The sequence below is a fragment of the Schistocerca gregaria genome, unplaced genomic scaffold, assembly GCF_023897955.1.
Source record: "Schistocerca gregaria isolate iqSchGreg1 unplaced genomic scaffold, iqSchGreg1.2 ptg000414l, whole genome shotgun sequence".
In the NCBI taxonomy this organism is placed as follows: domain Eukaryota; kingdom Metazoa; phylum Arthropoda; class Insecta; order Orthoptera; family Acrididae; genus Schistocerca; species Schistocerca gregaria.
The window spans coordinates 1,778,136-1,800,176 of record NW_026061847.1 but is presented as its reverse complement, the minus strand read 5'-3'; the positions used below and the strand labels follow the sequence as shown (position 1 = coordinate 1,800,176).

Genomic DNA, 22,041 nt, shown 5'->3' with positions numbered 1-22,041 from the left:
CACCTGCGCTCTGTATTGCCTTCCGAGAAACCTGGTTCCCAGCAATGCGGACCCCTTCCCATCATGGCTGTCGGGGATTTTATAAAAACTGATCTGACTGTAACAGAGTGTCAGGCGGCGTATGTGTGTATGTCCTTACCTCTGTATATTCTGAATCATTGTCTCTTCATACAGCTATAGAGGCTGTTGCTGTGAGGATAAGGATGACCTGCAGTGTTTACCTTCCTCGGGATGGTGACCTACCTCTTAACGAATTGGCTGCTATGATCTCCCAACTCCCTCCATCATTCCTACTTTTGGGGGACTTCAGTGCCCATAACGCCTTGTGATTTGGCACCATGTTTACTGGCGAGGGTAGAGGTGTCGAGAATCTTCTCTCTCAGCTCGACCACTGCCTCTTAAATACACGAGACCCACACACTTCAGTGTGGTTGATGGCTCTTATTCAGCCATTGACCTATCGCTTTGCAGCCCAGAACTTTCACCATCTGTCCACTGGAGGGTTCATGACTCCTTGTGTGGTAGTGACCTCTTCCCAATCTTCCTGTCACTACCCCAGTGTCACACTTCTGGATGTCCGCTGCAGTGGCCCCTTAATAGGGCCAATTGGCTGGCTTTCGCATTAGCTGTTGACACTCTCGCACATGGCGCAATTAATATGGTGGTCGAGTGGGTCACTGCGTCAATCGTATCAGCTGCAGAACGCTCGGTTCCTCATTCTTCCGGGTGCCCTTGGCGTAAAACTGTGCTTTGGTGGTCACCGGACATCACTGAGCCCATCAAAGAGCATAAGTGGCATCCATTGTTGGAGACTCTCATTCTTTTTATGTGGCTCCGTGCCCCTGCCCACCACCAGATACAAAGACGGAAGCAAGACTGCTGGGAAAGATACGTATCCTCAATTGGTCCTCGTACCGCTGCCTCCCAGGTGTGGACACAGATTTGCCGCCTTTATGGTTACCCGACCCTGCTGCTGTTGCCTGGGATTTCAGTAAATGGGGCAGTGTGCACCGACTCAGGTGAAATCGTTGAGCATTTTGCTCGGAGTTCTGCATCTACAAACTATCAACCGGCTTTTCGTTCCTTGAAAGAGCGAACAGAACGACAGCATTTGTCTTTTACACCGTGCCGCCTTGAGCCATACAGTGCTCCTTTTACTAACTGGGAATTCCTCAGTGCCCTTGCCCATTGCCCTGGCACAGCTCCAGTCCCTGACCGAATTCACTCCCAATTTCTCAAACTTGTCTGTGGCCTCATGCATCAGATTCTGTCTATCTTGAATCCCATCTGGGGCGAGGGAGTGTTTCCGTTCCAGTGGCAAGACAGCATCATCGTCCCAGTGTTGAAACCTGGGAAGAAGCCTGCAGCGTTGCACAGCTACCGCCCCAGTAGCCTCACCAACATTCTCTGCAAATTACTCGAACGAACGGTGAGCCAGAGGTTGTGTTGGCTCCTGGAGTCTCGGGGCCTTCTGGCTACATCCCAGGGTGGTTTCCTCCAAGGCCACTCAATACAGATAATTTGGTGTGTCTTGAGTCTACCATCCAAGTAGCTTTTTTCAGGCACCAAGATCTGGTATCTGTCTTTTTCGATTCACGGAGGGCCTACGACTTGATCTGGTGGCACCACACCCTTGCCACACTTTGAGTGGGCCCTCTGTCGCTCGCTCCCGAATTTTATACGGAACTTTCTCTCCCACCCTACCTTCCGTGTTCAAACTAGTTTAGCTCCTGTTATATCCAAGAGGGCTCTGTATTGAGTGTTCCACTGTTTTTAGTCACTATCAATGGCCTTGCAGCAGCTGTAGGGCCATCAGTCCCCCCCCCCCCCCCCCCCCCTTATATGCTGACGATTTCTGCCTTTGCTTCAGTTCCTCAACCATTGGTGTTGCTGAACGCCGCCTACAGGGAGCCATTCGGACTGCGCAGTCGTTGGCTCTCGCCCATGGGTTTCACTTCTCTGCTGACAAGACCTGTGTTTTGCACTTCTGACAGTGAAGGACAGTCCATCCTTATCCTGCACTTTTTCTTGATGGACATCCACTACAGGTAGTCAAAACGTATCACTTTTTGGGACACTTTTTGACTTCCAGCTAACGTGGCTCCCCCACATTCATCAGCTTAAGAGAAAGTGCTGGTGGCATCTTAATGCCCTCCGCTGCCTGAGAAACACCACTTGGCATCAGATTGCTCTACGTTCCTGTGGCTCTACAAAGCCCTAGTTCAGCCATGACTTGACTATGGGAGTGTAGTGTACGGTTCGTCAGCGCCCTTGGCATTGAAGTTGCTCGATCCTTTGAACCACTGCTGGGTTCATGTAGCGACAGGCACTTTTCGAACAAATCCAGAGGCCAGTCTACTAGTGGAGGCTAAAGTCCCTGCATCACATGTCAGGCGCCGCCAACTATGCAGCGCACGTCTATAGTTCACCTCAGCATCCGAATTACCATCTTTTATTCCCGAACGCGGTGGTTCCTCTCCCGGAATGGCAACCTCAGTCAAGGATCTCCCTATTGTCTGAACTCGAGTCCTTTCCTTTACAGCATCTCGTGCAGGTCCATAAACAATTGGGCTTGGCTGGAACTACGGCTGAACCTATCGCGTTTCCATAAGGACTCCGTCCCTCCTGACGGCTTGCTGGTTGATGGTCACACTGGCTTTGCCTGTGCTCACTCAGCACATATCAAACAGCGCTCCTTGCCGGATGGCTGCAGTGTCATCACTGCTGAGCTGGTGGCCATCTCTTGTGCCCTCTCCTGGTGTGTCCTACCTGGTCTGTAGTGATTCGTTGAGTGGTTTACAGGTCATCGATCAGTACTACCCACCCCATCCTCTGGTAGCAACTATCCAGGAGTCAGTTTGTGCCCTCGAATGGTCTGGTCATTCGGTGGTCTTTGTATGGACCCCGGGGCATGTCGGAATTCCAGGAAATGAGCTTGTTGGCAGGTTGGCAAAACAGGCCACTCGTAAGCCACTTCTGGAAATCGGTATACTCAAACCTGACATCCGATCGATTTTACATGGCAAAGTTTTCGGGATTTGGGATGCTGAATGGCGCAACGTAGTTATGTCCAGTAAACTCTGCGCCATCGAGGAGAGCACACAAGAGTGGAAGTCTTCTTTGCAGGCTTCTCGCAGGGACTCTGTGGTCCTCTGCCACCTTCACATTGGCCACACTTGGCTGATGCGTGGTTATCTTTTCTGGCGTGAGGCCCCACCATGTTGTCGCTGTGGTTCCCGTCTGACAGTGGTCCACATTTTGTTGGACTGACCACATGTAGCCATTCTGTGGCAGAATTTTAATCTTCCTGTCGCACTTCCTTCGATTTTAGGAGTCGATGCTGCCATGGCTAACTTGGTTTTATGTTTTGTGCGTGGATGCCGGTTTTTATTCTTCGGTTTAAGTTTTGGTTCCTGTCTCTTGCCTCCCAGTGTTCTCTACCCTATTAGTTTTAGGTTAGAGATTTTAATGTGTTGCAGAGTGGCTGGCTCATCCTTTTTTGTCCTCGTGATTGGCCAGTCCAGGACATCTGCTCTCCTGTTTTAAGCTCTTCTGCCTGTTTCTTGCGTGTCTGTGCTTTTCTTGTCTTCTGTTGACCCCAGTGTGTTCAGCATCGTGTTTGGTTTTTTTATTCATCCATCTAGAATTCCTGTTGTGTGTACTGTTTGTTTTCCGTTTTATCCCACGGACTTGGTTCAGTGGAACAAGGGACTGATGACCACGCAGTTTGGTACCTTTAAAAATCAAACCAACCTACCTCCACTTTTCGTCCAAATTCTTCTTGTCTGCTTCGAACATCCTGAGGCAGGATTCTCGCTGCAGGCAAAATGATGAACAGACGGGTGTGCGTGATGTAAAAATATAAATACACTTAGCCTTCCTGATAACTTTTACAACAGTTTTTAATATAAGGTTGGAATACACATTTTTAAACAATGGTCACAGAACATCATGGCTGTCGACCAGTTTCTCGCCTATGCACTGTGTCCACGAGAATAATCTGATTTGATCCAGATGTATAAGGCTTTTGAAGATTTAGTCTGGGTTCGACAATTTAAGTGATGGCAGGCCTACCCCAGCGATATGTCAATTAGTTATGCAAGAATGGCACTTGGGTAAGTGTAATCCACAACAATATATGAATCATATATCTAGAAACAAAGATGATGTAACTTACCAAATGAAAGTGTTGGTATGTTGATAGAGGCACTAACAAACACAAACACACACACAAAATTCAAGCCTTCGCAACCCATGGTTGCTTCTTCAGGAAAGAGGGAAGGAGAGGGAAAGACAAAAGGATGTGGGTTTTAAGGGAGAGGGTAAGGAGTCATTCCAATCCCAGGAGTGGAATCACTTACCTCAGGGGAAAAAAGGCACAGGTATATACGCGCACGCGCACATGCGCGCGTCCGCGCACACACACACACACACACACACACACACACACACACACACACACACACACATCCATCTGCACATAGGACACAGGCAGACAGAATAATAATCCAACTGACTGTTAAAACTATAACCAACTGTCACAATTGTTATCATTTCATACTGGTTTCATTGAAAAGAATGAATAAATAGTCTGATCAACTGAATGATTGTTTTCATTCAATTATTTTCATTCAATTACTTAGACAGACTGGTTTCACTCAAAACAGTGGATGAGTAGTCCAGCCAACTGGATCGATTGTTTTCATTCAGTTGCTCTCACAGACTAGTTTCACTCAAAAGAATGAGTGAATAGTTCAACTGATACATAAAACTACAACCGAATGAGTCAATTGTTTTCCAACAACCGAATGAATTGATTGTTTTCATTTAGTTGTTTCCATCACTGCACCTTAATATGTTACATTCATATTTATATGCCATATAGATTTAAAAAAAAAATGTGTAGCCCCTGTCTGCCTGAACTTTTACTAGAGTAATGTGTTCATTAGAGTAAAATGTAAAAATCTGAAGTAAATTGGTCAAAAACGTTTCGAGGTTTTTGTTAACTTTAAACTAAGACTTGTATGTATGTAGTAGTATAGATGAGCAAGCACAGCTTACTGCCTAAAGCTTGCTCATTAGAAGTGGTGTCTTGACACCGTCTTTGGTTTCAACACACCACATAAAAGTATAGCTTGGCACATTCCATGTCCCTGAAAGCTCTCCTTCACGATGGAATATACAAGAAAGATGTGTGACTGAGTGAAGTAGATATACTGGCAAATTTGTGATCTGTATGACACAAATGCTATCATTATGAAGTAGGATTTTAACTGCCTAGCAACTTAATATAAATACTAGAGTTATGCAGCATTTACATCCCCAAATCCGGATATTCTGATAAATTGTAGGAGAGGCTTTTACGTTATTTGTGAATATGTAGGGATTTTCAGTTTCTTGCATCAAGTCCACTGGCAACCTTTGTGCCAAGAGTATAAAATTCCATTGCAAATGCATAGTCTGTGTCAAAATTATGTTTACACCTAGTGTTGTTGTTGTGAATTGCATAGTTCATCCTCAGTTTAGTTTTGTCATTAATCAGAAATTCCAATAAGGTGTTTATGTATTGGCATATATTTGTAAGTATTCCTAGGTCCCGAAAGAGGCTTCTGCAAGATGGTCTGTTATCAACTTTACACAATATTCTTACGGCATTCTCTGTGGAATTACCATTTTTTTGACTTCAGCTGTATCGCCTCAAAAGATTATGCCACAGTGGAGAACTGAGTAAAAGTGTGCAAAATATGCCAGTAGTCCTGTCTGCAGGACACGGAGAGAGACCTCTGAGTGCAACGCTGACAGAAATGAGCCTGTTTGTTAATTTATTTTTGTGGTGCATCATTCATTACATTACTGCTGCTGTTCAATTACTTTTGCATATATATGATTTCTGGTTAGAGTTTTCATATTATTTGTTATATGACAGCTGATTCGCAGGCAACACTGTTCCACAAAATTAGTAGAATAATGCTACTCTGGTGAATCGTATATCTTCAGTGCATTATTTTTCTTTCATAATTAGACATTGCTCAAGTTTCTACATTCATATGACTAGTCTGAGTCTCTCAAGCAAGCTGAAATAACTTTTTGACTCTTTTTCTTGTCTAATATGCAGCCCACTTAACAAGTGCTAAATTAATGACTGTGCTTTTCCGTATTCAGTACATTACCATTTTAAATGTTGTGTGCTACTTCGTACACAACTGTAAGGAAAGGAAAGCTCGACAGAACCAGAAACTATTAGCCAACAACTTGACACTTTAAACATAAGATTTACTTAACTTACATTTTCCAAGTGTGTCAAGGCCCATTACAAATAATGCAGCAAGAAATAGAGTTCAACTCTCATTTCCAACAAGAATGAGACCCTATAGTAAAGCACGAATGGTGTTAAGCCACCGCTAGGTGGTGTTAGCGCAACTTCACATAGCGAAGCGGCTCCGAGTGCAAGTGGGCTGTAGAGCAGCTGCCGGCCATCCTGTATTTTGGTGGCAGAGGCCACTCGTAACCAGAGCCAGTGGAGATGTGTCCAGTGGGTGTGCAACATTGGGTCCAATGGATCCTCCATGACCAGTTTCAGCATCTATTGGAAACTTGCAATTCCATTGCCAATTTAAGATGCGGGTAGGGTGGTGTTGAAACATGATACCACATTCCTCCTCTCCACATCCTCCCTGCACATATCCCCCCTCCACATCCCTCCCCCCCCACATCCCTCACTCTCCATATCCTTCTCCCCCCACCCCCCACATCCCTCCTTCCCACATCCCTTCCCCCACAAACCTCTTACCTCCTCACTGTGGTTGTGCGGTGTAGATGAATGAACAGTGATGGAGATGGGAGGGTTGGATGCAGGTGGCAATGAGGAGACAGGAACTGAAACTGAGGCGATACCGAGCCTGAACCTGCCTAGGAACACCAGCCGATAAACTGGGCAGAGGCACGCACCCAACATCCAGAGGTGGAGCAGCAAAGGAAGACGGAGGCATCTCGATGACTGCACAGGGTCTTCATACTCCATTGGCTCCGCTGCTGGCACGGAGCCCACAGGAGGAACAGGCAGTGATGACTGCTGTGGCCAGCTAGGCACAGAATCTGAAGGCACAGACAGCATCTGCAGCAGCATCACATAATTCACACGGGCAAATTCTATTTTGATCGTGTCTCGGCAATCCTCTCAGTCCCTACCATAGAAACGTAGAATGTCGTAAGAAAATGTGGAATGCTGCCGTGCTTTCAGTGCCTCTCTCCACCGTACAATCAGTAAAAGACCAAATTTTTAGTGTGATTCTTTCCCCTCTGGGTGGAGCGAGTGCCGCCTGGTGAGGCAGGTGCAGCAACTGAAGCGAGGTACGGTGGCACCCTCTGTGTAACACCACCGTAGCCAGTGGTCCGTTACGTGGCTGGGAGTCATTGGAAGACGAGAAGAGCAACAGAGCTTGATCTCAAGTGTGGGAGGCATCGAGTTTGTCCGTCTGTTGCTTAAAGTTCAGCTTCGCTGTTAGATTGTGGGTGGAACGATTGATATACCTTGTGGGGACAGCTGAAAATGTGGTTCCCGACCGGGACTCGAACCCAGTATCTCCTGCTTACAGGGCAGACGCTCTATCGAGTCACGGAGGACACAGCTGAATAGTGCAACTGCAGGGACCTATCTATTGCACGCTCCTCATGAGACCCACATTCCCAACTGTCCACAATCTACATACGTAATGTACCTAATAGATATTTGCCCATCCACTCATTACGAACTCTTACAGGAATTGTCACCTTAGTGTGTGCAAGTAATGACTGAATGGGCAAATATCCATTAGGTACACTTACGTATGTAGATTGTGGTCAGTTGGGAATGTGGGTCTCACGAGGAGCCTGCAATGGATAAGTCCCTGCAGTCGCGCTATTCACCTGTGTTCTCAGTGGCTCAGATGGATAGTGTGTCTGCCCTGTAAGCAGGAGATCCCGGGTTCGAGTCCCGGTCGGAGCATACATTTTCAGCTGTCCCCATCGAGGTATATCGACAACACCTGTCGACAGCTGAGGGTTTCGATTAATTATCATTTACTCTAGAGAAGCTGTACAGTCATCAATGGTATCTGTTCTTTTGAGAATAGTTACTATCTTCATATATAATGTAAAACTGTTTAGGCTCAGCAGTGACAAATTGAGGTCCTTTGTCAGTCATAACCACTTCAGGCAAACCCTTGAGGCAAAACATCGATGACAAAGCCTGGATTGTGGAATGAGTCATAATACAGTGCATAGGAACCACAAAGGGAAATTTGCTGAAAGCGTCAATTAGGATGAGCCGACATGTATTCCAGTAAGTACCTGTGAAATGCAAGTGCAATCATTGTCAAGCTGGTTGAGGTTTGGGCCATGCAAAGAACTGCTGAGACGGGGCTCACTGATGTTCATCACAGGCTTGTCACTGAGAAATCACCTGTTCAGTTTTCACATCCACACAGTGCCAAGTGCAGTTATGTCATGCCAGTTGCTTGGTGTGAACGACACCCTACCGACATTGTAGTAGCAAGTGAAGCACATCAGGCTGGAGAACCTGGTGTACCAAAGATGCGGCTGCTCATTATTGGTTCAAAGAAAATGACACCCTGGAGAACTGAAAGGGCATGCCGGCAAGCAAAATATTGGCAAACCACGGAGCTACGAGTCTGTCTCGCTGAACACAGCCAACCAGTGTGGGTGAAGTGCAACAGAATCTGCAAATCAGGATCTGCCGCTGTGGCCTGGGCAATTTCACAGTGATTAAGAAGAAAGCTATGCAGAACGTCTGTGTCTTGTGCATTGGTGTAGCAGCAAGAAGCAGAAGCCTCGAACGTGGTTCTTGGACGTCAGGGAAGTAAGAAAGAGCATTGGCATTCTTAGAAGTGGGCCGACACACAATCTCATATTTTAACTGAACAAAAGAGGGGCGTACCATAGCAGTTTCTTTGCTGTGTGAGTTGGGACTAACTGAGAAACGCTAAACAAAGATTGTAGAGGTTTATGGTCAATCACCAAGTAAACTTTTCTGCCAAAAAGATACTGGTGAAACTTTGTGACACCATAGACAATTGTGAGAGCCTCTTTTTCAGTTTGCGATTAATTACATTGAGCTTTGTACGACAACTTAGAAGCAGAGGCAATCGGCCTGTCAACAACATCAAATTTAAGTGACAAACTGCACTGATGTTATAAGAGATAAGAGGAAGCATCTGCAGCAAAGACCAGAAGTTCAGCTGGATCACAGTGAGCAAAGCATCGATCACTAAGCAAACCGTCCTTCGACTTCTGAAAAGCAGACTGGCTCTCTTGTGTCCAAACAAAAGGAATGTTTTTCCTGTTCATGTGGTGCAAGGGAACTGTGACTTGAGCGGCATTAGGAATAAATCGAATGTAATAGGTAAGCTTCCCTATCACAGACTGCAATTCCCACATATTGCATGGTGATGGTCGGTATGGTAGTGAGCAAATGTGGTTGCAGTGGGTGAGCACTCTGGCTGTTAATTACATGTCCTAATTACTCAAGTTAAGGCTAAAAAAACACATATGTGTCTGTTACATTTGGGACCAGCTGCAGACAACACTTGAAGCAGAGTGCGAAGATTGCTAATGTGTTCTTCAGGAGTGTGACATGAGGCAATAATGTCATCTAAGTAATTTTAACAAAATGAAACTTCTGTCATCAGTTGCTCCAAAAAGTGCTGAAAAATGATGGGTGCAGAAGCAGTTTCAAAAATTTCAAGAGACCCGGATGAGTATTAATGACAAAGACGTGGTTCGACTGCTGATCCGAGTAAGCATCACACAAATCAATTTTGGAAAAGTGACGTCCATTACATAATTTATCCGTCAGTTGTTCTGGGTGCGGCAAGGGATAACTTCAATCACTGTTTGAGAATTCAAAATTTTCTTAAAATCAGCACACAATTAGAGTCTGCCAGACAGCTTATTTAAAATAACAGGAGGGGCTGCCCACTGATTGACTGCAATGGTTGCTGTGACCCTTCTGTCTTGCAAAAGCAGTTAAGTCTCTGAGCCACCTGTTCTCAAAGAGCCTAAGGGGCAAGACGAGCTCTAACAAAATGAGGCTGTGCATTGCCCTTCATTGTGACAGGGGCATTAAAAGTTTCGGTTTTGCTTAAACTCTCAGAGAGAAAGCCTGAAATTGTACACATATCTGAGGATCAAAGGAAGAAACAGAAAGTACATTGTCTGAATGCTTAACCAAAACAAATAAAAATAGTCCAGACCATAAATATTAGCTCTGTCTCTGGAGGAAATCACTTTAAATGTTCCCGTCTTCGTCAAATTTCAGAAAGTCGCAGGAAGGCTACGAGTGCCTAAGACGGGAATGTCTCGGCCATTACGTGGCGTCAGCATGTGGCACGGTGTGCACGTCGTAAGTTTGCCAACCAGCTGCGGTCGAGCTACGTCACTGAAGTTTCAGTGTCAAGTTGCAAATGGCTCGATCGTCCGGCAATAGTAAGATAGACAAAAAGTTTGTTGTCCTCAGGTAGCACTGCAGGTGAGTTAGAGGCTTTTCCCGAATAGCTATTACACTGTCGTTTTGCACTAACGACACTGCGGAGCTTCAGAAACACGCTACACACTGTAACTTAGGTTTATGTGAAGGATTAGCAAAAGAGTGTGCCTTATAAAACTGTAAGCGCACTGACTATACATGTCCCAGTTTGCCATAAAGAAAAGGAAGTCACTTCACACGAGGGCGAGATTGGTGAACACGCACCACATTAGAGTGAGGACACTTCACACCTCGTGCCAGATGCGACGTGTGTTTTCACGAGTGCCGTGGCTGTGGCCGGCCAGGCCCGCACGTGTCAGCTGCCAGTGAGGTGACGGGTACTACCTCGAAGCTGTCTGTCGCGCGTTCGTAGGTACGTAGATAGTCTAGAATATGCGGGACCAGTGGCAAGGAAAGGTATAGGTATTGAAGAATCTGTTTCTGAATTTGAAAATCAGCTACTTGCCCGTGATGGTATCACAACTCATTATATCATTGTAGGACTTGGCACAGTTCCACTCGAAATTACACTCTGTAGTCAAGGCCATCCACTGACGGTATATCTATCCTCGTTGCTTATGCAACCTAGACAATTTGTAATGGGCAGCTGCAACACGTGACCTGTTCTCATAATACATTGTAAGCCCACGCAATAGGTCCTCAGTTCTACCAACTAGGAGCACGACGTGAGAAACAGCATCGCACACAGCCGACAAATAGTCACTCGTGTGTGGCCGAGGTATGAGAAAGTTTATCAGTATCTGGTATGTGTCGTGCTGCGATGTGTACATTGGACAGTGCAAAGTGCTCTATCCGGTATTCGTTCACCTCGTCAAACTCGAGAAATGGTGGCACGTAAGCAGGCGGTGGCACTGTCATAGGGTCCTGCGTGATAGTGCTTTCGTCGGATCCGGCGTGTTGTTTCGAGTCGTCTGCACTGTGACGAAGTGATTCGTCAGTGCGAGCAGTTGCGCCGTTTGTTCACTCTGTAGCTGAATAAACTGACTTAAGTCAACTACTGCAGCACACGATTGCAGTTTAGTATCCGTATCAGATTAAACAGTGCACAAACACGAGACACTGAAAAGCAAAAATAGCCCAAAGAGAACAGAAAGGGCTGCAAAAGCAGCAGCTGCAGAACCTAGAACGTAAAGAGCAAAAGTAAGCCAGAGGCTGGGGACACGAAAGACGAGCAACTGAAAAGGAAAAACAGCTACCAAAAGGATGATAGAACAGGATGAAGTAAACTCGAAGAAGCCACACACAGGTATGTGTACTCGTCATCAGGTATGTTGTGTACAATTTTGTACCCAGTCATAAGGAGAGCTGGGCTGCAGAGTGGTGTGGCAGCTGTCATCGTAGGAAAGCTGGACGGGAGCAGAAATTATTAGTAAAGAAGTTAACAAAGTAAACAGGAGATTTGCATAACTTGTATTTCTCCAAGCATATGAAGACTCATTACAAATAATGCACAAGAAATAGTGTGGCTCTCAATGTCGACAAGGACGGGGCGCTCTGTACAAAAGCACGAGCGATGGGGTCAGAGCTGCAACTAGGTGGTATCTGCATAACTTGGCACCGCTGAGTGGCTCCGAGGGCGAGTGGGCCGAGCGGCTTCCGCCGGCCCTCTTGTATTGCGGTCGCAGAGGATACTCGAATGCCGGAGCTACTGCAGGCGTGGCTCGTTACGCGTGCACTATTGGGTCTGTTGCATTCTGCACGACCACTATCGGCGTATGATGGAAACTTTCAGTTGCATTGCGAACATGAAGATGCTGGAAGGGTGGTATCGATTTGTGATACCACATTAAATGGGAGTATTCTGTCGTTACATTTGACAATTATACACTTTTCAATATTGTTGTTGTTGTTGTTGTTGTTGTTGTTGTCTTCAGTCCTGAGACTGGTTTGATGCAGCTCTCCATGCTACTCTATCCTGTGCAAGCTTCTTCATCTCCCAGTACCCACTGCAACCTACATCCTTCTGAATCTGCTTAGTGTATTCATCTCTTGGTCTCCCTCTACGATTTTTACCCTCCACGCTGCCCTCCAATACTAAATTGGTGATCCCTTGATGCCTCAGAACATGTCCTACCAACCGATCCCTTCTTCTTGTCAAGTTGTGCCACAAAATCCTCTTCTCCCCAATTCTGTTCAATACCTCCTCATTAGTTATGTGATCTACTTATTTAATCTTCAGCATTCTTCTGTACCACCACATTTCGAAAGCTTCTATTCTCTTCTTGCCCAAACTATTTTTCGTCCATGTTTCACTTCCATACATGGCTACACCCCATAGAAATACTTTCAGTAACGTCTTCCTGACACTTAAATCTATACTCGATGTTAACAAATTTCTCTTCTTCAGAAACGCTTTTCTTGCCATTGCCAATCTACATTTTGTATCCTCTCTACTTCTTCCATCATTAGTTATTTTGCTTCCCAAATAACAAAACACATTTACTACTATAAGCACCTCATTTCCTATTCAAATTCCCACAGCATCACCTGATTTAATTCGACTACATTCCATTATCCTCGTTTTGCTTTTGTCTATGTTCATCTTATATCCTCCTTTCAAGACACTGTCCAATCTGTTCAACTGCTCTTCCAGATCCTGTGCTGTCTCTGACAGAATTACAATGTCATCGGCGAAACTCAAAGTTTTTATTTCTTCTTCATGAATTTTAATTCCTATTCCAAATTTTTCTTTTGTTTCCTTTACTGCCTGCTCAATATACAGGTTGAATACCACCAAGGAGAGGCTACAACCCTATCTCACTCCCTTCCCAACCACTGCTCCCCTTCCATGCCCCTCGACTTTTATAACTGCCATCTGGTTTGTGTACAAATTGTAACTAGTCTTTCACTCCCCGTATTTACCTTCAAAATTTAAAAGAAATTATTCCAGTCAACGTTGTCAAAAGCTTTCTCTAAGTCTACCAATGCTAGAAATGTAGGTTTGCCTTTCCGTAATCTATTTTCTAATGTAAGTTGTAGGGTCAGTATTGCCTCACGTGTTCCAACATTTCTATGGAATCCAAACTGATCTTCCCCGAGGTCAACTTCTACCAGTTTTTCCATTCGTCTGTAAAGAATTCGCGTTAGTATTTTGCAGCCGTGCTTTTAAACTGATAGTTCAGTAATTTTCACATCTGTCAACACCTGCTTTCTTTGGGATTGTAATTATTATATTCTTCTTGAATTCTGAGGGTATTTCGCCTGTCTCGTACATCTTGCTCACTAACGTTTTGTTAGACCTGGCTCTCCCAAGGCTATCAGTAGTTCTAATGGGATGTTGTCTATTCCCGGGACCTTGTTTCGACTTAGGTCTCTGTGCTCTGTCAAACTCTTCACGCAGTATGATATCTCCTATTTCATCTTCATCTGCATTCGCTTCCATTTCTATAATATTGTCCTCAAGAACGTCACCCTTGTATAGACCCTCTATATACTCCTTCCACATTTCTGCTTTCCCCTCTTTGCTTAGAACTGGGTTTCTATCTGAGCTCTTGATATTCATGCAAGTGGTTCTCTTTTCTCCAAAGGTCTCTTTAATTTTACTGTAGGCAGTATCTATCTTACCCCTCGTGAGATAAGACTCTATATCCTTACATTTGTCATGTAGCCATCCCTGCTTAGCCATTTTGCACTTCCTGACGACCTCATTTTTGAGATGTTTGTATTTCTTTTTGCCTTCTTCATTTATTGCATTTTTACATTTTCTCCTTTCATCAGTGAAATACAATATTTCTGCTGTTGCCCAAGGATTTCTACTAGCCCTCGTCTTTTTACCTACTTGATCCTCTGCTGCCTTCACTTCTTCATCCCTCAGGGCTACCCATTCTTCTGCTACTGTATTTCTTTCCTCCATTCCTGTCAATTGTTCCCTTATGCTCTCCCTAAACTCTGTACAACATCTGGTTTAGTCAGTTTATCCAGGTCCCATCTCTTTAAATTCCCGCCTTTTTGCAGTTTCTTCAGTTTTAATCTACAGTTCATAACCAATAGATTGTGGTCAGAGTCCACATCTGTCCCTGGAAATGTCTTACAGAGGGTGTATACGACCCGGGACAACCGCGAGATCCGGGAAAAACCCGGGAATTTTTTCATCCGGGAGAAAACCGGGAAAAACCCGGGATTTTTTTGGAATTCCGGGAATTTTTCATTGTTTTAGTTTTCAGTTAAATTTTTGTAATTTTCACTGGTAAGAACCGATGCTCGATCAAAGTATACTACTGCAGAATAATACTTCAACAATAAAAAACAAACCAGAGAAATAAACGAAAATAACTTAAATTGCAAAGGAAATGACCCATATACAACAACGACACACAGTGCTCATGAGTGTGTCTGCCAACAGCAAAATATGTCAAAGGCTTTAGGAAGTCCCAACTGTTTACTTTAGATGCGTTTGAGAGTATCGAGCGGGCTCGTGCGCATGCGCAGTTGAGTCACGTTTGAGATTTCTATAGGAATGTGGCCGTTGGCTGTGCAAGCAGTCGCAGCAAGCAGCTAGATGCTACCGGGAAAAGGGGGCGCCAAATTCATATTCTTGATGAAAAGAACTTCTTTGACAAAGCGACTAGCATCCAGCGCACGTGTGTCCATCGATTATTCAAATAATTTTGAAACGCTTCCCTGTTAGTTTTTGAACACATCTTAAGTTGATTTCTGAATGAATCATAAGTTGATTTTTGAATGCGTGATGTATCTGTCAGGAGAATCCTCGTCGCATCTGGAAATAAACTTTCCTCAGACAAAAGGGGACGCGGCTATACGAGCTGAGCGGAGTCAAGCCGAACGGATGAATGCCAATCGCTGTCTGATTATGTGATTTATTGGGTTTGCGAATGATCAGCGTTGTTATAATTACTAGCAAAATCTATAGGTCCAGACTACCAGAATGGAAATAAACGACTGACAGGAATAACAGGTGAGAAAGATGACGTACTTCTCGGTGTATCCAAGAAAATAAAATTTTGACAGAAAATTTGTGGCCAGATCGCTATACTAGAAAGGACCAGTTGTATAGCCCCCGGCTAGCAGCCGCTTCAGTTCTATTTGGAAGTAAAGCGGAAAACGTGTTGTACGAACACGTAATAGCGCCTAATCGGAAAATAATCGCGGGGTAACTAAACCTATGATTGTGTCAGGGTTAGTGAAGTTAATGGGCGAACAGATTTTGACAATGGCAGGAATAGCTACAGAATTGGTGATGACAAGATTGTTTGTTAGAAGGAGGAAGGAGATGAAACGGGGACGTCACACAAATTATGGAAGAATAAGACGATGCCAAATTTATATAAAAATTTCGTAATACTACTTTTCGATTTCATGCTTGAGAAGCTGGTTCGTATGAATCAAATGTGAAACTATTTCCTAACATAAAGTTTTTTGCTTGTAATGCTTTATAAAGAGGCGTGGCACTGCACTTTGGCACACTTAAGACCAAATAACATGTCTTAACATGTCCTCGAACACATATGTGTTATGTTTCAGATTTTGCAGAAAGATATGCGTTACAAGATGAACATATTTTAGAAAATTCGATTTTTTTCAGTATTGACTCGGTTCGCAAATATCGTAGATCCGGGGCAGATGCGCAGAGCAGTCTGAGTTATAGTGGATAGTTTCTAGGTGACCCGTGTTTACCCCTCGTTTACTCTCACGTCAAATGAAAACAAAACGGATATCTGTGTACAGGTGCTATCAAGTGAATGAAAATGCATTCACATAATTACGGAAGGCTAAAATATGTCATTAGTTTCAGATTTGATTTTATTTCCACTTCTCTGACAGCCAAGCGTTAATCGCCTTGCGGAACAATGAAGTTATTTTTGTCTGTTTGCTAAAGAAATTTGACTTTTATAAACTTTTTCCGCAGAGGCAGTCAATGTATTTCAAACGAAATGTTTAATTCCACGGTACTGGCTATTTTCAACTTTTCGCTGTATTTCAAGTGCACGTTTTCATCTTCTAGCACATATGGCATTTTGCCATAATAAAGAAACAAACATGTTACAATACAGTACGGGTGCTCACAGAAAATTTAAATCCCGGAAACCACACTGAAAAGCTTAATATCAGGTCGACGTCTACTTCATTGGGAATCTGGACATACAGATGTGCACTTTAAATGTGCACATTTTAGTATGGTTCACGAAATTCCGATGCTCTTGGAGTATCCTCTGATGTCTTGTTTGTTTTGTGACATACGGGCTTCCTACGTCATGATAGCTGGGCAAGCGCGGTGTCGCCTGTGATCTCTGGCAACTGCTGAAACGAACCTATTTCTAACAGGTCGCGGGAAAATATTGCGAATGGTTGTTTGAAAAGAGTTACTTTCAAAGTAAATATCCTTTTACGTTAGTTGAATTATGTGCGAGAATGTACCACGAATTTATTAAATCACAGAGCGTTTGACTCTCATTTAAAAATCGACTCTTTGATGACGAGCCATTTAGAAGAATTTCTAACCCTTAAGATCAGACATTTTTCTGGCACATTCGTGTGATATATTCTAAGTGTAACATGCGAATAAAAGATCAACATTATATGCGAAAGCTTAGCTTCTCTTGCAGCTTATTAACATTAGAGACCAATATTATATGTGATAACTTTCCTTTTATGTTAACAACACTATGTATATTAATTTAAACTATTAACTTTCCCTGTTTTGTGTTTGTGCTACTCAACAGTGATGTTGTTCTGGTTCCTTGAACTCATTTGAAAAGTGTTAATGTTGAAAACATACTCAGCGAGGCATTATACACTGAAGCACCAAAGAAACTGGTATAGGTATGCGTATTCAAATACACAGATGTGTAAACAGGCAGAAGATGGCACTGTTGTCGGCAGTGCTTATATAATACAAGTGTCTGGCGCAGTTGTTAGATCGTTTGCTGCTGCTACAATGACAGGTTACCAATATTTTAAGTGAGTTTGAACATGCTTTTATAGATGGCACAGAAGCAATGGGACGCAGCATCTCTGAGGTAGCAGTGAAGTGGGGATTTTCCTCGTACGATCATTTCATGAGTGTACTGTAAATATGTGGAATCCAGTGAAACATCAAATCTCTGACATTGCTGTGGCCGGAAAAAGATCATGCAAGAATGGGACCATTGTCGACTGAAGAGAATCGTTCAGTGTGACAGAAGTGCAGCCCTTCCACAAATGGTTGCAAGTTCAGTGCTGGGCCATCAGCAAGTGTCAGTGTGCGAACCATTCAATGAAACATCATCAGTATAGGCTTTCGGAGCTGAAGGTCCACTCATTTACCCTCGATGACTGTACGACACGAAGCTTTATGGCTCACCTGGGCCCGTTAACACTGACTTTGGACAGTTGATGACTGGAAGCATGTTTCCCGGTTGGACGAGTCTTGTTTCAAATGTATTGAGCGGATGGACGTGTACGGGTATGGATACAATCTCATGAAGCAATGAACCATGCAAGTCAGCAGGAGACGGTTGATGCTGGTGGAGGCCTTGTAATAGTGTGGGAATGTGCAGTTGGAGTGACATGGGACCTCTGATACATCTAGATATAACTCGGTGGCATGTACGTAAGCATCCACTCTGATCACCTACATCCATTCATACCCATTGTGCAGTCTGACAGACTTGGATAATTCCAGCAGGACAATGTGACACCCTCCATGTCCAGAATTGCTACAGAGTGGCTCCAGGAACAATTTTCTGAGTTTAAATACTTCTGCTGGCCACCTAACTCCCCAGACATGAACCTTATTGAGTATATCTGGAATGCCTTGTAATGTGCTGTTCAGAAGAAATCTCCACCCCCTTGTACTCTTACAGATCTATGGACAGCCCTGCAGGATTCATGGTGTCAGTTCCCTCCTGCACTACTTCACACATTGGACGAGTCCATGTCACGTCATGTTGTGATAATTCTGCTTGCTCGCAGACACCCTACACAATGTTAGGCAGGTGTTCCAATTTCTTTGGCACTTCATTGTATGATGATACATTACTGCTGAAAGTGATAGAAAAGGAATTCATCAAATGCTTCATGAGTGAGTTTTTTCATTCCCTGCTAATTATTGTTGGAGTGCCTGCAACATTAAGGCCGTGGCTGAATAGTTATTCCAGTTTTGGAAACACAAGGAACACCTTACCCAGTTAAGTGGCTTTCTTACCAATGGATGCAATATTGTTTCAGAATTGAGATAAAATTTCACATTTCACCTACCTTCATTTGAAGAAATAAAGGTAAACCATTTACCATATAGGTGAGGTCTAGAGTGGATAAAAGTGAAGAAGAGTGGAAAGCTTGCTAAGCTTTTGGATAAATGTATTTTGTCAGAGCTAATGAAACACACGTGTGTGACTACATTGTCTTTACCAGAAAGTTTTAAAATTAAGTCTTCAAGTGTTCTCTTCTTGCCACTCTGTCTTTGTGGGTTGAACAGTGCACTGTGGATGAATTTGTTTGTTTTTAATTTTTGTAGGTGAGGATGCAGATGAAGAAACAGATCTTTCTCAAAACCCTTATGCTGCTGCACCAAATGAAGATCTGTATATTGATGATCCTAAGAAGACCTTACGTGGATGGTTTGAAAGAGAAGGATATGACTTGGAGTACAATGTGGAAGAGAAAGGGTTTGGACAGTTCCTGTGCACAGTGGAGTAAGTAACAATGAAGTTCTTATGTTCTGTTTATATTTACATAATTAATAAACATGTGACATAAAGTAACATAGCAGGTTAGTGACCACTCTTGTAAATATGCATAGATCTGTAATTAAGCTGGCTGATTGGGTCGCATCAGTGTCATGCAGCAGGTGAAGAATGACTTTATTGATCTCAGAGTACACACAACGCGTTTTGGAATTGTTTCTATCTTCAGAAATCTAAAATAGATGAATTGGTATAAAAAACTACATAAATTTTTTATAACAACAGAAATAATCAATTGTTTTGACTATAAAAGTAAACAGATATATGAAAAACCTCCTTATCAAGCAGGCAGGAGAAAACACACAGAAAGGTTTAACTTTTACTTGCAAATGTCAAACTACACTATTAACCGCTTTTAATTTTCCAGAATGAGATTTTCACTCTGCAGTGGAGTGTGCGCTGATATGAAACTTCCTGGCAGATTAAAACTTTGTGCCTGACCGAGACTCGAACTCGTGACCTTTGCCTTTTGCGTAACTTTCTGTAAAGTTTGGAAGGTAGGAGACGAGATACTGGCAGAAGTAAAGCTGTGAGACCGGGCGTGAGTCGTGTTTTGGTAGAGCACTTGCCTGCGAAAGACCAAGGTCCCGAGTTCAAGTCTCGGTCGGGCACGCAGTTTTAATCTGCCAGACTTTTAATTTTGCCGTCATATGTAATTTCTTATCCTAGTATATATGACACAGCACCACCATGTTTACCTTGCTGCCACCAAGTCGCAACTTTGTCTTTCTATATCAGTTTTATGGGGGCTCGCTTAGAAGCTTGTCATCTCATGTTACACACACAACTGGTAACACTCAGTTGTCCTTGTGCAATGTTATATCAAATGTAATTTCCTCTCATAGTACATGACAAAATTAAAAGTGGTACCCATATGTTGTATTCATCAGAACATATAAATACAGATGCTTATAATATAATGGAAGCACCTGAAAAATAATACTACATAGGATCATGTTCATAACTTTGGCCTGTCACAAGCTGGTATAATTCAGTTCATGAGCGATTTCCAAAGGTGATTTTTACCATTTATGATGCAAACTAATTCTTATCTCCATGAACAAAAGGGAATGTAAGTGAATTTTTACCACTTTAAGTTGGATTGAACCTGAAATAATATACTGTAGTCACGGAGAATATATTATCATAGATTTTATTCTTGCACTGTGGATATACCATATTGTCAAAATCGCTTCAAATTCTGCCATATTGCTGCTGCCTTCAGCAGCAATATGTGTGGAAAGGTAGAACAGTAATCCATCACCACCTTGTCGATAGAGGTGAAGACTCAACAGCTGCTGAAAGAATCACTGGAGTCTATAACAGCACCTACCCTATTTAAATAAATAAAAGTTCTTGTCTTGTGTTTCCAATGTGTATGCCCAGAAAAAGATAAGAGGGTAGAACTAATTTATAAAAGAGTGTAACGGTGAGTTACTGTGTGTTATATTTTTATTAATGTGAAGTGCTTAATATTTTTATGCCTTTATTTATAACTATTTCTTTAGTAGTTTCAATCTTAGCAGAAATATGTAACTAAGTCACTTCTGCAGTATTTCTATTTTACAAGATTTTGTTTTAAGATCCTGTTTTCTTTTTTCGAAATTCATAATTCTCAGCCTACCCTACAGAAGTAACTTCTGCAGTATTTCTATTTTACAAGATTTTGTTTTAAGATCCTGTTTTCTTTTTTCAAAATTCATAATTCTCAGCCTACCCTACAGAAATTGCCACACTTTGCTATCAAGGGGCAACAGTTTGGATGGGTCATTGATCTGGCCTTGTAACATTAGTCAATGTGTCCTCTCTACACTGGAGATACGAATAGCTATTATATTTTCTGAGTGTGTGCAGCTCTACTGTATAGCTCAGTGATAATGGCACCCTCATGGATAAAATATTCTGATCTCCAGGCAGGGACTAGTCGAGAGGATGTTGTCATCACGAGAAACAAAACTGGCACTCTGTGGGTTAGAGTGTAGAATGTCAGATCTCTTACTTGGGTAGGTAAGTTAGAGAATGCAAAATGAGAGGGACATGTTGAATTTAGATATACTGGTAAGAAGTGAAGTGAAGTGGCAGGAAGAACAGTACTTCTGGTCAGGTCAGTACAGGAGTATGAATAATAATGAGTGAGAAGGTGAGCTACTATTTGCAGCACAGTGATCACGTGTGTGTGTGTGTGTGTGTGTGTGTGTGTGTGTGTGTGTGTAAGGAGATGCAAATTTAACTATGATTGGACTGGACAAGAAGGAAAAGAATTACTGGGGGAAATGAAAGAAGGGGAAAGCCACATGGTACAATAGGTACTGAACAAAATCAAACTGTTATTAACACTTGTTTTTAAAATTGTGAAAGAATGTTGTGTATGTGGAAGACCGGGAGACATTTGTAGGTTTCAGAAATTTATGGAATAGTAAGACAGATTCAGTAATCAGGTTTTGAGCTGTGAAACCTTTCCAAGGAAAATATGCACTTGCACGATACTTTATTGATACTGAACTGCATTTGAAAACTGAAAAATTTTCTGAAAGATATGATCTTAAGGAAATGGAACTTGTATGAATTAAAAGAATCGGGCCTTTGCTGAAAAATACACACACACACACACACACACACACACACACACACACACACACACACACACACACACGACCAAAGTCTCTGCGATTTGAAGCCGGACTATGAGCAGCAGTGCATGTCAAGAGAGGCAAGGGGGTAATGAGGAGGCGGGGTGGGGAAGGGGAGGGATAGCTGGGTAGGGCTGGGGGACACTGAAGTGCTGCTGTGGGAGCATGCTGCAGAGAGGGCAGG

The 22,041-nt window shown here is 43.1% G+C and overlaps 1 protein-coding gene across 1 annotated transcript in view; it reads left to right on the top strand.

Moving 5' to 3' along the window:
* LOC126311353 (kanadaptin-like) overlaps positions 1–22,041 on the top strand; it is a 233,239-nt gene that overhangs the window by 66,110 nt on the left and 145,088 nt on the right. The window contains 1 exon segment of the mRNA XM_049992217.1: positions 18,999–19,176. Within this exon segment, the coding sequence (XP_049848174.1) occupies positions 18,999–19,176 (178 nt within the window).